The sequence below is a fragment of the Amphiura filiformis genome, chromosome 7 (genome assembly GCF_039555335.1).
Source record: "Amphiura filiformis chromosome 7, Afil_fr2py, whole genome shotgun sequence".
Taxonomy (NCBI): Eukaryota; Metazoa; Echinodermata; class Ophiuroidea; order Amphilepidida; family Amphiuridae; genus Amphiura; species Amphiura filiformis.
Window position 1 is genome coordinate 32,884,955 of NC_092634.1, and position 17,382 is coordinate 32,902,336.

Sequence of the window (17,382 nt, forward strand, 5' to 3'; positions counted from 1 at the left end):
ACCAAGTTTTGAGATATTTTCTCAAAATATCAAGTGCTATCTTAAGAACCACTGAAGCAATACTAGGCTTGTTTGTACTCATTTTAATGCATTTTTCATGCTGATCTCATATATGGTCATGTAAATTTACAATTCTGAAATTTTTGAAAAATTCAAATTAAATTTGAAACTTGTCGTCTGCAGTTGCTACCCACTTGGAGAGAGTTAATCAATGCAAAGAAAGTCAACCTCATCTAAGACCAGTAGCCAGTCACCATAGGGCATTTAAATAAAGGCACCAAATTTAATGCCCACGTGACCCATGAGCGCCGCCATACCAAGACCACCAAGTGATCAGTAGATGTGCTACAATGGTAAGAGATAGGAACTTTTCAGACAAATATCATCAAAACTACTGAAGAACTAAATTTAGGAAGTTTTTACCGATGGGGAAAAACGTTATTGACGGACACTCTTACCATAATACTACAAATTAGCAAATAAATGAAAAATTTGCCAGAAAATCTGGACATGCATCCCGCGTTTCCAATTGAAATACACATGAAGACTACCCGCTATGCCAAAGGTCACTTTTCTAGACATTCTGTCCACATGCTGTAATGTCTTCACCCACCTGGTCACGTGGGTATTAAATTAAGTGCCTTTATTCAAATACCCTAAGACGACTGGTAGCAGCATCAACTTTGTGGAGCACATCAGCCTTGTCTCAAGTCTCTGTTCGGCTATTTGAGGAGCATTCACAAGATATCAGTTTGAAAAGAAAACTGGAAGAAAACTCAAACTTTGAAAATACATTTAATTTTCTAAATGGATCTGGCTAGTAATCTACACATTCTGTATGTAGTTGCTGGCAGCATTATGGCCATCGTGACTCTCATTTGCAACATGGCAACAGTAGTTGCTTTCTTTAAAGTGAGCTTTCTGAGACAGAAACCCAGTAATTTACTGATTTTGAACCTCTCATGTGCTGACCTTGGGGTAGGTCTGATTCTAGTTTGCAATTTTCCTCAAGTTTTCGTAAAACCTGGAGTATATGGCAAATACGGATGCCAGCTGTTTAACTTTCTGGCTAATCTGTTTGTCAGTAGTGGAATGGTAACAACTGTAGCAATAAGCATGGATCGATTTCTGCTTTTGTCCGGAGATTATCCCAAGTATCTGAGGATTCAATCCAAAAAGCGCATAATGTGTATCATCGGTGGGATTTGGCTCTATGGTATTCTACTTGGAACCAGTGAAGTGCTGCTGTGGGATATGCTGATGCCACCAGGATTACATGATTACTTCGACTTCAGCCGCGATTGTCGCTCACCGCCAAAGCACAACTTGGTTTATGCACTTGTGTTGTTTGTGCTAGGTGTATTTGGTCCACTCCTTGCGATTGAATCATTCAGTATTGCATTTCTTGTTCAGCTGATACGAAAATTTCGCAAACCAATGGTTCATCCTAGCAGCGACATAATGTCATCTCAAAATGCGAATCTAAATTCAAGTAGGTCTGCTGCAGGACCAATCGGTAGCTCCTCTGTACCAATGGCTCAAGGAGCAGCTATACCTATGGCTGAAGCTGATCCCAACAAACGCTACAAGAAGGCAGCAATTCTACTTGGTGCTATTGTATTGGTTGTCAACATCTGCACACTGCCATATGTATTGTATGCTCTCATCACCATCTTTTGTTCTCAGTGTAATAATGTGCACCTTCGAGACGTACTGACGTATTTGATTTACCTCAACTCCTGCATTAATCCATTTCTTTATGCAGCTACCATGATCAGGGTACGTAAGTTTTACAAACGTGTCCTGTTCAACTCTCAGTGACTATATTGCAAACACTTTTCCAAGATAAAACAGTAAATCTAAGTACTACTAATTGCAGTAAATTCATCGCTCGCATCCATTTGAATGGGGGAGAGGGAGCGACAGTTTTTTGGTTTTACACGCAAGCGTTCCAAGACTTATTTATTTCCAAGATTGCAAAATATTTATTTAAATTTTGTTTTTGCCTCATAACTTAAAAACAGGATGTTGTAGCACCGGTTTCAGACACTTCAGAGGCATGAGTGTACCATCGTTGTTGATCCATCTAAAAGTGTATGGGGTCAAGCTGACTAGTATCATCCAGAATGACCTTCTTAAATGTCCCTGAATGGTGGCAGTTCCTCTAGTCCAACAACTAATTTCCTATGGACTTCAAGTCTCAAGAGGTCAAATGAAGAGCTTCGTTTCAAAACCCCTTACATCCACTTGCCAATTTTTGAGAACACATCAAAAAATCATCAAAAAAATCACTGATATATGGGGGTTTGCAACAAAAGCAGTTTTTGGCGGGGTGCTTGAGTAGGATGAGCTTGTGTAGTTTTGCTTTTTGTACTGACCCACACATGAACAAGGTATGCTTCTGCTTGCTGCATATCTGCTTCTGAGGGAACAACCGAATCTCCATAATTGGAGAGGAACCATACTGGACTACGTACGAGTGCGGCATGCTTCGTTCCTACCTTGCTTAGTGCATACATCCCCTGTCAAGACATGGGTCTTGATGATAACCAGACACAATTCGTCCCTTAGCTTGAGGTGCAGCAGATGAAGTGGAATCATGTACCTCTTCTGCCAAACTGAGCCCAAAGCTCCCGCAAGCAATTCTCCTTGAACAAGCCAATGTAGTGAAGCAGATAGCAGCTCTTCAGTCACCAACATTCCAAGCAGAACTATGTCCTCTAAATCTCGTTCTGCTACTTCTCTTGCTAGCAGTTGTAGATTCTACTTGTTCTGACTAGATGCCCTGAACTTGTCCAGCTGGAATGGAATAGATGCAGACTCATTAATGATAGCCAAATCAACAGCAATATATTCTCACCAGCTCTACGGATCCACTCTCCCGCTTTAATGCTCTGCTCTCTCTCTCTCTAGCTGCTTTAAATGACTCTACCAAAGTAACAATGTGCACATTCGTGACCAACTGTCATATCTGGTTTACCTCAACTCCTGCATTAATCCATTTCTTTAGGCAGCTTCCATGACAAAGTTACATAATTTTTCAAACGTGTTCTGTGCAATTGGCGGCGAATTGATTAAAATTTTTACAAACTGGCGTTGATTTTATTTCAAATATGAGATGAACCAGAGAAATACAGTACTGCAATTGTACAGTACTGCAATTGTAAAGACAGTTGATTGACTACAGGCAGGTGGTTGTATCAGAAACAGAAAATTGCTGAAAAAACACGCTAAAATGGCAAACTTTATACTGGACATAAGGTACGGTATGTAAATAAACATAAAAAAGAGAGTCTCCACTTAATTGGATAGTCATAACTTTGAGTACAATATTATTAATTGAAACTAACAAAATCCAAATTAACTTGTAGAGAGTTTTTATAGAACATGAATGATACCGCACTTGTTTTAAAAAGAAATCGAAATAGCAGAGTTATATGACATCTTGTGCAATTTGAAAAATTGCTGTGTCATTTACTGTATATACACTCATAGAAATGACTTGTTCGCCTTGTTGGCGCAATTCAAAAGGAGTAAGTGTGGACAACTCAAAAATAGTGTAAAAGTTGCCAAAACAAAATTCATTTTAGTTATCCGAACTTAAAAAATGCTGAAAAAGCTCAAAAAGTTCCGTCAACTAATCAACTTCTGAATTCAAGTTCAGGGATCTTAGAAAAATAAACAAGGTTCAAAGAACCAATTAGTTGAGTTATTGTCACTCAACATGTAAGTTGATGTAACTCGTTCATATAAAGTTACTGGTACTTATTGTTTTGAGTTATTCCAATTTGGTACTTTGTTACTTAATTCACGTAATTGGATCATTTTCTGCACAATTAGCAGTATTCAAATATTTATTTTTGTAATCAGGGCAAAATTTTGTATAGCACACCTCTAGAAAATTATGCTAACCTGGGCTAGTTTCATTTTCTGAGTTGTAACAACTCAATAAAGTAAGTGCAAATGAGTGCGACCAACATATAATGATATCGAGTCAGCGTTACTAGTACGCGTTGGCATTACTCGGAAAGTTGACGCAGCGACTTACATCAACTTACTGAGTAATGCCAACGAACAATTTCTATGAGTGTAGGATGCGTTTTAATGTGTACTGACCATATAGAATGCTCCCAAGATTAAAAAGGCCATGATCGGCATCAGATTACCAATCGATAGCACACGCTGATCGCCACTGGCTTCAGGTGAATGGAACTTTGAACTGAAGTATATTTGTATCAAATTGTGTCATAATATGGATCTTGTGTTAATTGATTTTTTTTGCAATATCTATTGTAATATTATTATTTCACAATTGTTGCACATGTGGAGTAAAATGTAAACTTTTTCTTTTATCACCAGTCAGTGCTAAATGAATGATTTATAGGATTGGGCTATATTTCATTTGGCAGAGCTTGATAATATTTTTAATCTCCCAAAAATTAGTACTATATTAACTGGGAAAAAAGATCAGCTTTTTGAGTATTTTTATCAGACTGAGTGAGTGGAGAAGGAAGGATGAAATGGCAGTGAAATTACTGACCAGAATTTATGGAGGAGATTGATGTGTTTCATCAACTTAAAGAATTTTGTTTCAAATTTTATGGACAAATACTCCTGTGTTGACACTTCATTCTGATAAAAGGAGTTCAAAGAAATAAAGATATTTTATGTGATATTTTTTCTTGAAATTAAAATTAGTATTAGAGGAAAGAATATGGTTTTGGGTATGGATGCGAGAATACGCGCCTTTGCGAGTGGTCATAATAGCGACACAGATGATCATTTTAAGCAAGTGATTTACTGTGAGCTGTTCAAAGCTGGTCTTAATCAATACAGATAAAATCAACCTCATCTAAGACCAGTAGCAGCACCAGCTTTGTGGAATACATCAGTCTTGTAGATCAAGTCTCTGTTCGGCTGTTTGAGGAAAATCCATTCAAATTTGAAAAGAGCTTTCAATTATGTAATTTATTTCCTTCTGTAGATATAAATGAACTAAATTGTTTACAGAAATTACCGCAAAGATTTGCCTAATGGCGCACATGGAACTCCTTTGCCTCAATGCATGCAAAACAGATGCCTAAGCTATCCGACTCACTCAGATTTCTCTCACTGGAATATTTAATTGCCGAGGAAACCTTGTTTCAGGCAACAAGTTCATACGGTTTGTATACGTTTCTTTTAGTAACCGTAAAGAAAAGCTTGCGTCCCGGACTTGCGCCTTATTAAACTTTGTGCCTTGATGTCTATGAAATTCCGTCAAGACCTGAGATGTATTTGTCAATCGGGATATCTGAACTGAATAATACGACAAATGTAGCGTAGTACTATGCATCCGATTCTTTACGGTTTACGTAGCAGAATTAATCAACATACTCTTATAATCTTTAAATTATTCGCATCAGAAAAATAACGAAGCAGAAGTTATATTACAACTGTAAGAATGCAATTGATGGTCATGACTACGAGAAAGTAATAAAGCGAACAACAAAACATACAAAAAGAAAGAAAAAGAAGCAGTTTTATTTAACGACACGATGTAATGCTTCACGTCACATGTCTTTCTAACTGACGTTTGACAAAAGGTCATTGACGAGCTGTCAACTTATAATCTAACATGACTTTGTTGCTTTTATATTTTTGATTCAAAAGGTTGCTAATTATGTTCAGAGTATTAACAATTGTTGATGAAAGCATGAAAAGTGTTGATGAAAGCTACTCTTTTTGTTGTGTAATTTATTTCCTTCTGTAGATATAAATGAACTACAGAAATTACCGCAAGGATTTGCCTAATGGCGCACAGCGTCATCATCCCTATATCTTCGTGTCAAAAATTGCCGTGATAGTACGGCGAATCCTCTCGTTTTCAAAAGCTACGCATGGCGATTTTGTTCGAGATAGACCGAGCGACTCAGGCTAAGCATACCATATGCACACGATATGAGATACCACACAGCCTGCAACAGAGTTTCTATTCTATGTTTTTACGATTTGCGCATGATCAAGTACCCCATTTGATATTGCCATTACAAGAAAATTCGATTTTTGTCAGGTAAACCCCAGGTTTTGTTTCCAATACACTAACTGGAAATGCAATACACTAATTAGCGGGGATTGCTGTTTGCTGTGGATATATTTTACTTTTCCGTAACGATTTTGAAATCGTTCGTCAAAAATTGTGATATATTAAACTGTTTGAGAATTACAATTCTATAAAGGAACACGTGTACAGAATATTAAAGCACAAGTCTATACAATGTACTATATCAACACACTATACCACTTTCTTTATCTGCGTCAATAAAATAATAGATTATTGATTTCAATCGAATTGAATACATCTCTCCATTTTGAGTTTGTACTCCACCACTGAGCGATCTAGCGATCGATTTCTAGCCAATCAGATGGGACTCCTTTTATTGCGTTCGGTGAAATACCAATTGCCCGTCGCTCACCAACGGAGTATTAAGTTTATATTTATAATATAGTGGCGCACATGGAACTCCTTTGCCTTTGAGTAAATGTCACGTATAAAATAATAGAGAGCCCCTTCTCTCACGCAAGTCGTAAATGTAAATATTTATGTAAACACATAATATGAAACTAACATGATACTTGTATCATACCTAGTGATATATTGTTCATTTTAGGGAAATCTAGTCCATCGCGAGAGGCCCCAAGAGTGCGTTTAATAGCATGACCATTAACGCCGTCAGGCGTTGTTGTGCTATCTTGTCGCTTCTAGATGGACTAGGAAAATTGGGCTAGCCGAAGTTATTTATGACGTAGGGAAAAGTGCATGTTAATGTATTGAATGTAAACATGGTAAATAGTAACCAGATGCCAATCTAAAAATACAGGGTGTCCCAGAATGATTTGTACCGTGTTTGCAAAAATAACTAAAAATAGAAGACGGACAGTGTATCTATTTTTGATACCAGCATTATAATATTGGACATGTCTCCCACTTATTCTGTTAATTTCAGCACGCTACCTTTATTTGTTTTGGCATGGCATGCAATAATGTAAAATCGATGAAAAACGACTCGTATACCTTTGAAAAATGGCACAATACGATTAAATGAAGAATGTGGGATGTTTGGCACAGCATTTCGACGACAACTACTGTTGGGGTTGCGCCTTAAAGCTTGCCGGACAGCTGCCGGGACAGCTGCAATGTTCGCTCTAGTTCTTACAGTCTTACGAGCACCTGAAACTTCACTCTGCCGATTCCTGACAGTTCCGTGCTCGTCAAACTTCTTTACGTTATACACTATCGTCTAATGAATCTTCTTTGCGTCTCAACATAGCTGCCGGTATGCCAGTAAGCTTTTGAAAGAAATCCACGCTGCTGTACTGTAAATTGAGGAGCCGTCTTTTCTGTACCACAACCAGTTCGATCTCCGCAAGCATTTCAAATGACATGGACCTCACACCACAATAACTATATTTAAAACTACCGCCAAAGAGAGAATGGGATTTGGTCACAAATCCTTAATTCCATATAATGATTGCTTCGTAACGTCATAAATAATAGATAGATATCGGCTATTTAGTGGAAATATGAACAGGGCACAACTAAAATACCTGCATAACTTTTTCCAAATAACTTTGTGCTGAACGGCTAGTAATGTTACAGATTTTCAAAATAGGTTGCGTTGTCAAAACTTAGAATTCACCATTTTTACGCAATCTTCTATAACTTCTACTAGAAACATCCAATTTTTAAAATCTAAAAAATCTGAGAAAGCTAGATATATGTAGAACTTAAAATGGAAAACAATATGAACATTCAACATGCCCTTCATACCTAAAAAATTCCATCTTTTCCGGTATAGATCATTCTGGGACACCCTGTACGAGCGACTGGCTATTTTAACCAATTGCAACTAACCCACTCGTTCTTATTTCATTCCACTCGAACGACATACTCTCTAAATCGGACCGCCCATTTCCAGCCTAATTTTCACTCGACCGGGATAAGAGGCGTGGCCTGTCCAAGCGATTAACCCGGTCGAAGAGTACAGAATGTTCTGGCTCCCGATACAACCGGGTAGCTACCCAGCAAACACAAACACGTTTTGGGTTTTGGTTTAGGTAAAAACGTTTTAATAACATTAAAATGTCGGGTTATATAAAGGTCATGAAAACGTTTTAAAACGTTTTGGATGAAAACACACTACAACAATAATTTTAAAATGTTTTCAAAATGTTATTGCAAACTATTTTTTGCAATAATTTTTTGCCAAATATTTTGTCAACACTTAAACAATATTATGTTAAAATATTTGCAGTAGGTTTTCAAAAAATGTTTTTAGTACTATGAAAGCGTTTTATACCCTTTATATACCCTTTATATAACCCGACATTTAAACGTTTTCTGACAACTTTTTATAACCTTTTGGGTAGTTCTGTTATCATTTAGCAGAAAAAGAAAAATACACACTGCAGAGTAAGTTGAAATGTTGACTCCCGTACAACCAAAAACATGTCGATTTGCCTAAAAATACCGATAGGTCGTAGATTGTCATGAGACGAGCAATTTGATATATCTTTCAACAAGATCGAAGCATTTTCAATTTTTAGCACCTGTGTGGCCTTTCGTGACCTCTAGCAAAATAAAAAACAACTAACACTGCAATTTGAGTCCAAAAGCCCCCTAGCAGTCAGCCACCTGGACAACCGATTCTTTAGAAATGCTTAGTCGCGCTAAAAGTCGATCGATACATGTTAAAATCAGCACAATTCAGAGATACACCTTTTGCTATGAAATTAATTTTCTCGGTCAAATATAAAGCAATATTTTTTTCTTCAGTAATGTCAGTTAAAAACTTGGTGCTTGGATATATATATTTTTTTAAATCCTGGTGTTAAAATTAAGCATCAAATTGTGTCTTTTAGTGTGATATTTTGATTTTTATAGGCGAGCGTTTTACGGAATTGGTTTTTTAGCGTCTCAAACTAATATATTTTGCTAAAGAAAGATATTTCCCACCTCTGTAACGCACATCGTGTGGGTCTATATATTATAGTTTTGTCAGAATTTCCGTTTTTATTTTACCCTTTTTCCCTTCATGCTCCGAAAATGTCAAACTCAGTACTTTTTATCTCGTGAGCAACCAGCAGAAATAGTCGATATTTTCATTGTTGTCATCCAGGGCAATTTTCCATTGAAAAGCATATTGCCCGACCAGCGATTTAGTAGCCCAAATCCCCAATTGGGTTTTCTGGTAAATGAGGTGAATTTTAAAATTTGCTCCGTGATAGCCTGCAATTTCAATTTATATGGATTCCATGATTATGAAAACCATTTTGTCTGTCTGTTTGTTTGTTTACCTAGGTTAGTCCGTATTTTCTCTTAAAAGAGACGCACGCTTGAGGTCCATGGGAAAATCCACGGTCCAAACCTAGAAAAATTAGCGTGTTATTATACGGGATTATAATCTTCTGTCCCTCCTATCTCCAGGTGAATTTTGTATGACCTACCCCCCCCCCCCCCCATCGCGGGTTGCAATTTTCATTACACCCTTCAGACTTGTGTTCGGGTTTGTTTTTAATTTGACATGTAGGCGTATACCTAAATGTATAGCTATGCTATATATTATTATGTAATATCATGTGCATGTAGGCCTATGGGGTGGGGTGGGTGCAGAGGTGTGTGAGGTGGGTAGTGGGGGTGTATGTAGGGAAACTTTGGGGTGGTACTCAACACACTTTAACCAAGACTTCCAATGCAAGGCTTATTGTTGCCACAAATGTTTTTTTTTCCTTAAGGTTATTTAATAGTTTTTATAAACTTCCATGTTTAACCTGGTATTGTTTTGGCTGCTTCATTAGGGCCTCTGACTTTCGGTGGGTTTCCAAAAGCAGTTTCAAACAAACTTGACACAAACAAAAGGCACCATACCCAGTCACCTTCGTGACAATTGAAACACTACGTCAAGTATTAACATCCAAGTTATTCTGTTTTTAGGTAAGCAATTTTAAATAATTGCTTGAACAGGTTTTTTTAACAAAAACCTGTTTAAGTTAACAATGATAATGAATGGTTCTTATAAGGCACAATCTCTGATGAGGAACTCAAACCGCGTAAAGCACGAAATTTACAAACAAACATAAAAACAATCAATTTATAAAGATTGGTTTTAAGCTGGCGTTTAAATAACGAAAGTCTGGGGGCGTTACGAAGGTTATTTGGAAGTGTGTTCCAAACAGTTTGCTTGATCATAAAACATACAGCGTAATATTATGTTTTGTAAAAGAAAGTTTTGTTAAAAATATTGCCCAATTGCATGTAAGATTGTCGGGCAAAGTTGTTTTGAGGAGAAACAAATTTCAACACATTGGTCCGATGATCACAGTGATGATGAAATCAAATAATTAATCACTCACGTGATGAAAGATCCTCGTCATGCTATAAACATGATCAGTTAGTGGCGTAGCTGCCGGGGGGGCAGGGGGGCAATTGCCCCCTGGCAAAATTTGCCTATTTGGGCCCCCGCCCCTAGTGCAAGGAAAAAAGAGCAAAAAGGAGGAGAAAGAAGAAAAAGAGAGGAGAGAGAGGGAAGAGAGGGAGAAGAGGGGCGAGAGATGGAGAATCCATACGATATGCAATACCATACGATTATATTCAATAAGCCTGGCAAAATTGTCTATTTGGGCCCCTGACCCTCTCCCCCAAGTGCAGGGAAATTTGGTGGATTTGGGCCCCGCCCCATACAGGCTTGCCCCCTTGGAAAAAATCCCAGCTACGCCGCTGTGATCAGTTGGAGCGCTACTAGGCCTGGGAATTTCGTTGCTATATTGAAGTTCTGGCAACACTGTACCCATGCCGGTATTCCTATTAAACCCAGGGATATCGATCCACAATGCTAGTATTAGCCTTAGATTTCACGCGTTGATTTTGAAAATTTTTCAGGCGGGAGTAAAAAATGGTGAAATCAAAACGGAAATTCTGACAAAACTATGATATATCGCTCACGGTGATGTGCGTTAGAAAGTTGGGAAAAATCCTTCATTAGCGAACTATATTACTTTAAAAAGCTAAAAGGTTGATCCAAAAAAAGGCTCGCGGGCAGAGTTTAAGCCTATCAAAATCGAAAATCTTACACGAAATGACTGAATTTCACGCCTAAGTTTAACACTAGGATTTGAAAAAAAACCAGTATCAAGCACTACAATTTGACCTGACATTTACTGAAAAAATGAAAATGATTGCTTTTTATTTGGCCGAGAAAATTATTTTTTTTTTTTTTTTCCTTTTTTTTTTCAGAAAAAAAAAACATTTATTCAAGTTAAACTTTAAACAGAGGTAAACATTAATCATACACATGATACGCAATGATATTACATGATCCACATAATAATGAAATATAATTGCATACACGCAGAGAGGCTCTCGCACAACGCTATGTAAGTACAGAACCTCACATTACAAGGTTCTGCCACTACACATCGCCATGCAAAACCTCTCCGCGTGTATGAGGGTCTAAATCTTATTCTCTACAGAGTGAATTGAAAATGCCCCATCTTTTATAAAATATACCAATATTATTATTACATATGTAAATATATTTTTCTAATTTATAATGATTTTGCAGTTCTTTCTTGAAAATGTGGATCGAAGGGTTATTTTCTTTCATTTTCATTTTATATATATGGAATCTGCATAAAATTAGAATCAAATCCAAAACAATATAACTAGGACCAACGCCAAAAAGAAGATTATCTTTTTTCCAAGAGAGGTTTATATTAACTTTGTTTTCGATCCACCTTTTCACATCATCCCAAAATTTCTTAACCACATGACAATCGCAAAACATATGAATCATAGTTTCATTCTCCTCCAGACAGAAGGTACACAGACTGGAATCTTTTATCCCTATTTTAAATAAAAATGCGTTTGTACCAAGGATTCTGTGAATTATTCTGAATTGAAACCACCTGAGTTTAGTACTTATTGTACATTTGAAGGGTGTATTAAAATAACATTCCATCTTGAAGGATCAACTGTAGCTTCAAGCTTTTCTTCCCATTTTTGTACATATTTACGAACAATTGGTTTTCTCGAAACCAGAATATTATATATTCTTCTGGAACCCTTTCTATCTTTAAAGAGGACATCAAAGTGAAATGGAATAGTAGGGTAAACAAGAGTATCACCAGGTTTGTCAAAGAATTTTGGAAATGACTTTTTGATCGCCAATATTACACCACCGTACTCAACAAAATTTGTGCGAACATGAAAAGTACTCGTAAAATCCTCCAGCGAGAGGAATTCCCTCTCTCATTTAAAAGATCATTTACAAGATCAACACCATTACGAACCCAATGCTGGTAATACAAACTTTGTTTACCCACTTTAATGTTTTCATTGTACCAAAGTGAACTTTTCAGTATCTCCTGTCTGGTAGTTGGTTGATGACAGTTAGAAAAACTAAACCATGCCAAAAAACATCTTTCCAAAATTGATTCGGTTTATCATTGTTGTTATTCATGAAATTCATAATATTAATAGATCCACCCTCAATGTCCTGGATACGATTTATACCTGTTGTCTTAAGAAAGAGTTTTGCCCACTCTGTCTCCGTATTTTTAATGATTCTACGGATCCAGGTTATTTTTAGCGCATCTATATATGACTGGACATCAACCATTCTCACACCTCCTTGACCGTAGTCTTGTATCATTTGATTTCTTGTAACCTTATCAATACCTTTCCATATAAATGTATATATTATTTGATTTAAATCTTTTATTAACTCGTATTGTGGATTAGGCAAAGTTAAAATCAGAAAGGTAAGCTTCGATAAAATAAGTGATTTAACTATTGTTACACAGCCCAGAACTGTAAGGTTGCGTCTTGACCATTGGTGAATTAATTCATGAATTGACTCCATTGTTTTTGCATAATTAATCTGCACAATTCTTTCAAGTGACACAGTGAAGTCAATACCAAGTGCTCTGAAACAATTATTATTATGGATCCATTGAACGTTCAAATGATCACAAATTGTTTCAATGCTACCACTTTTTGACCCAATCCACACAACATTAGTTTTGTCTATATTTACCCGTAAACCACACATGTTTTCAAACGAATCGAGGATTTTAAAAGCTTCATTCATTGACTTCTCTGTGCCATCAAGAAAAAGAACAGTATCATCAGCATATTGAGATATGCGATATTCTGCATCCCCTATTCTAATACCTTTAATATTCTGATTTTTTCGAACCATCATACCTAGAACTTCCGCACAAAGGATAAATAAATAAGGACTTAGTCCGTCGCCTTGTCTGCATCCTCTACCCACATTAAAAGATTCCGAAAGAAATCCATTTACTAGGACTGATGATGAAGCTTGATTATAAAAAACACGAATCCATTTTTAATAGAATTGCCAAAATTGAATTTATCTAATATTTTCATTATAAATGTATGTGACACCGAATCGAAGGCCTTTTCGAAATCAATCATGAGAAAAAGGCCAGGAATATTTTTATTCTCTGCCAAACTCATCAGGTCGTACATTAAACGTATATTTTCTCCAATATATCGACCTGTGACAAAACTTTTTGGTGTTCGTGTATAATATCGGACAAACAGGATTTTAATCTGGTTGCGATGCACGACGAGGCGAGTTTATAAGATACATTTAGGAGGGAAATAGGCCGCCAATTCTTCAAATATTGACGAGGTTTATCTCCTTTGGGTAATAAAGTGATTATACCATATTTTTGAGTCACAGAAAGTTGTCCATTTTCATACGCATAATTTAACGAACGAAGCAAATACCATACAAGATCATTGAAAATACTTTATAAAATTCTGAACTAAATCCATCAGATCCAGGTGATTTATCATTGTTGCTGTTTTAAGCGCATATAAAAGTTCTTTATATGTTATAGGGCCTTCAAGACTATCGCGCTGGGCGTTTGACAAGATTGGAGTATTTGAATTTGCAAAAACAGAGTCAATATCAGCATTATCATCAATTTCAGATTCCGAATATAAATCTTTATAAAAAATTCTTGCCTCCGAAAGAATATCCTTTGAGTTGGTTAAAACAGAACCATCTGTACGAACTATTCTATTTATTGTTTTGTTAACTAAATTACGTTTTTCAAAAAATATTTAGACGGTTTTTCACCAAGCTCAAACCAGCGAGTTTTAGATCTTATCAAGACCCCCTTCATTTTATCTTTACGCAGATTCTCGAGATCGTTCTGCTTCATATTCAATTGTACATTTAAAGTATGGTCGCCTGAGGCGACCTTTGAAAATAATTGTGTTATCTCAGATTCAAGTTTCTCTCCAATCTTCCCAAATCTTTCTTTTTGAAAGATGAGTAAGATATAGTTTTAGCACGAATTTCTAATAAAATCATTTCAAAAAACAGTTGATCATTGATTGTAAACTGGATATCGCTAGGATGGATTGTGTTTAAATTTGACAAAAGATATGGAGGTGCCGCATACTTTTCTACTACTTCTTTTATAGTTTTCTTCACCAGATTAACATATTCTGTATCCTTTAAAAGAGAGTTATTAAACTTCCAATAACCTTTGCCACGCTCAATGTCATTGAAATCTAGACGTATATCGACTAATGAATGGTCCGTACGATAACCTGGTTTAATATCACATTTAGTTAGTTTGGAATATAATTCTGACGATATTAAAAAGAAATCAAGACGGGCTTGTTTCAGTGTATCATGTTGCCTCCATGTATATTTGCGTAGATCTGGATTATTTATGCGCCATACGTCCGTCAAATTCAATGAATTACAAAGTTCTACAACTCTCTTTTTTGCATTTGGATTGTTAACTCTAACATAATTGTAAGTATCAATTGCCTCATTCATTACCAAATTCCAATCGCCGCATATAATTATATGTTCGTTATCAAACTCATTAGTTACATTGTATAAATTATCATAAAACTCAGGTTCATCAGTATTGGGACCATATATATTAATCAATGTTATATTGCAACCATTTATTACAATGTCAATTACAAGCATGTTTCCTTTTGTATCGCACTTAAACTGATTAACTTTATATTCAAAATTATTATTGAATAGTATTGCCACGCCCCTTGCGTTGCTTTTATATGAACTAAAATAGCAATCAAAACCCCATTCAGAACGAACTATATTTTCTACATCTGTTACAAAATGAGTGTCCTGCAAACAATATAAAGAATGATTTTCTTTCTTAAAAGTGAAGTACATCTCTACGTTTTTTACATCAGCTAAGCCGCGACAATTCATGGAAGCTATTGAAAATGTTTGTTCATTTCACTGGTCATGTGACTGTGGGAATCCTTTTTGTAACCTTGCTTGTAGACCTGCTTGTAGGCCTACACAAAATACACTAATCGTGATCACCTTAAAACTCATGCAAGATGACCAACATACGTTTACATCTCTTTCTTCTATGTTTACACCTATTGAGTCAAAAAGTAATGGTATGAATAATCGATCACCCTCTCCGCCTTTCCTTACGTAACTGATTTTAAACATAATAGACATTTGTATCCCATCACAATAATATTTGTCACAGTTTACATCATGAACCTCTTGATTGATTGTAGTTTGTTTTCCTCTGTGTTTTTGACATAGAAAATACAAGAGACAGACAACAAACAAAACTGAAAAAAAATTAATACCAAAAAAGAAAAGAAAAAAATACATTATAAACAAAAAATTGCTGATAATGTGGGTCCTTTCCGAGCCAAAAAATAAAAGTACAAACATACATTCTGAAACAATGCATTAGCGAGTTTGATATTTCTGCATGTATTTATCAAACATACCTGCGACTGGACATATCTCTAATATAATATCGTATAGGCCTATAATCTAGTGCAATTTTTTGTTGTTGATATTTTTGTTCTAACAAACAGCATTACAAAAACATTACACTGGCAAAAATGTTTTATAAACATGACGGACCGATCCTTGCAATACCATTTGTGGCCCATCACATCGAAGCCAACCACCCCGCGGCAGAAATGAAAAAAGATATTTAAGCAATAGGATAACTGCTGTTTTTTTAGCTTTCAAGTGGCACCCCATTTGTTGAAATCAGATACAGTAAATATGATTTATGGGGAAAACAAGCTCAAGTTTCTGTTTATTTTCTTTATATTTTCTCATTTTCTTTCATTGTTACCTGCTAATGAAGTGGTAGTCCCGATGTGATGGGTCACATTTTTGCCGCCATGTTTTGTACATCTTTAACATATTGATAAAGTATAATATTACATTTACTATGTTCTTAGATATTGCAAGGCCAATATTTTGTTTTGTAGACTGTCTATCCCCAAGCATGTTTGTAGTGAACAATTACCAAACAAATGCATCAGTTATGACATTATTATTTAAACAAGTCAGTGTTCTATGAAACACCATCCAACATAGATATTAAGATAAACCCCTTTGTTAATTTTTTGAACAAATGGGTATTTTAATATTATTATTATTATTTGTTTTTGTTGCTTTTTTGCTTGCTTTGAAAAAATATAAAAGAAAACAAAAACAGCAACAAAGAAAAGCTGTGTAAGAAATTAAGCAACACCTTCCAAACATTTTTGTATTGCCACAGACATACATACAGTAAAATGGTAAGATTGCATTATAGTAAGTTCACAGCCATTTGAATATAAAAAAAAGTTTTAAAATTATGAAAAACTTTTTTCTTTCTTTTTTTCCCCTTATTATAACAATTCAGGCATTATTTTTGTCATCTGTTAAACAGCAAACAAGGTCCATTGTTATTTTCTCATGTCATTTATGAGTAGTAAAATCAGTTCTGCTGCACCTGACCTCAGTGAAACCATACTATGTACATGTATTTAGTCTGTGTATAGTTTCCACGCTTCATTTCGGGCATTTTTCTTTCTATACTCTAGTATGACTTTAACCCCATCCACTCTTATCCGGGTCGATTTTCCCTCCTTCTTGAGATCTCTTGCTCGGGCCGCCAGCTGCCCTCTCTTGCGCTTCATTGTAGGGGGAAGGTCCGTATAACACATGACAGGTTTCCTATCTTCAATAAACCCGCGATTTTTCATAGCATCCAGAATATAGCCTCTGTCTGACATACACCCAAAGCGTACTATAACCGGGTCCGGGCTCTGGTTCTGACCATTCTGCTCATCACGTCTCCGCCGCGGTAGTCTATGAGCGTTGACAATAAACACACCCGATGCTTCTTCCTCGCTAAAATTAAAGTCAGTTTTAAAGACGTTCCTCATGACTTGATATATATTTTCATCTTTTTTTCTTCTTTTACGCCGTAGAAAAGCAAGTTCTGTTTTCTGTTATGGAGCTCTTAAAATTAATTTTACATTGAAAAGGTGTAACTCAAAATTTAGCT

At 36.0% G+C, this 17,382-nt stretch overlaps 1 protein-coding gene across 1 annotated transcript; it reads left to right on the forward strand.

The window, feature by feature from the left end:
• The first annotated feature begins 807 nt into the window (after positions 1 to 807).
• On the forward strand, positions 808 to 1,821 carry LOC140157805 (octopamine receptor beta-2R-like). Its single transcript, XM_072181052.1, has one exon. The coding sequence runs from the start codon at positions 808 to 810 to the stop codon at positions 1,819 to 1,821; it is 1,014 nt and encodes a 337-aa protein (XP_072037153.1).
• The last annotated feature ends 15,561 nt before the right edge of the window (positions 1,822 to 17,382 follow it).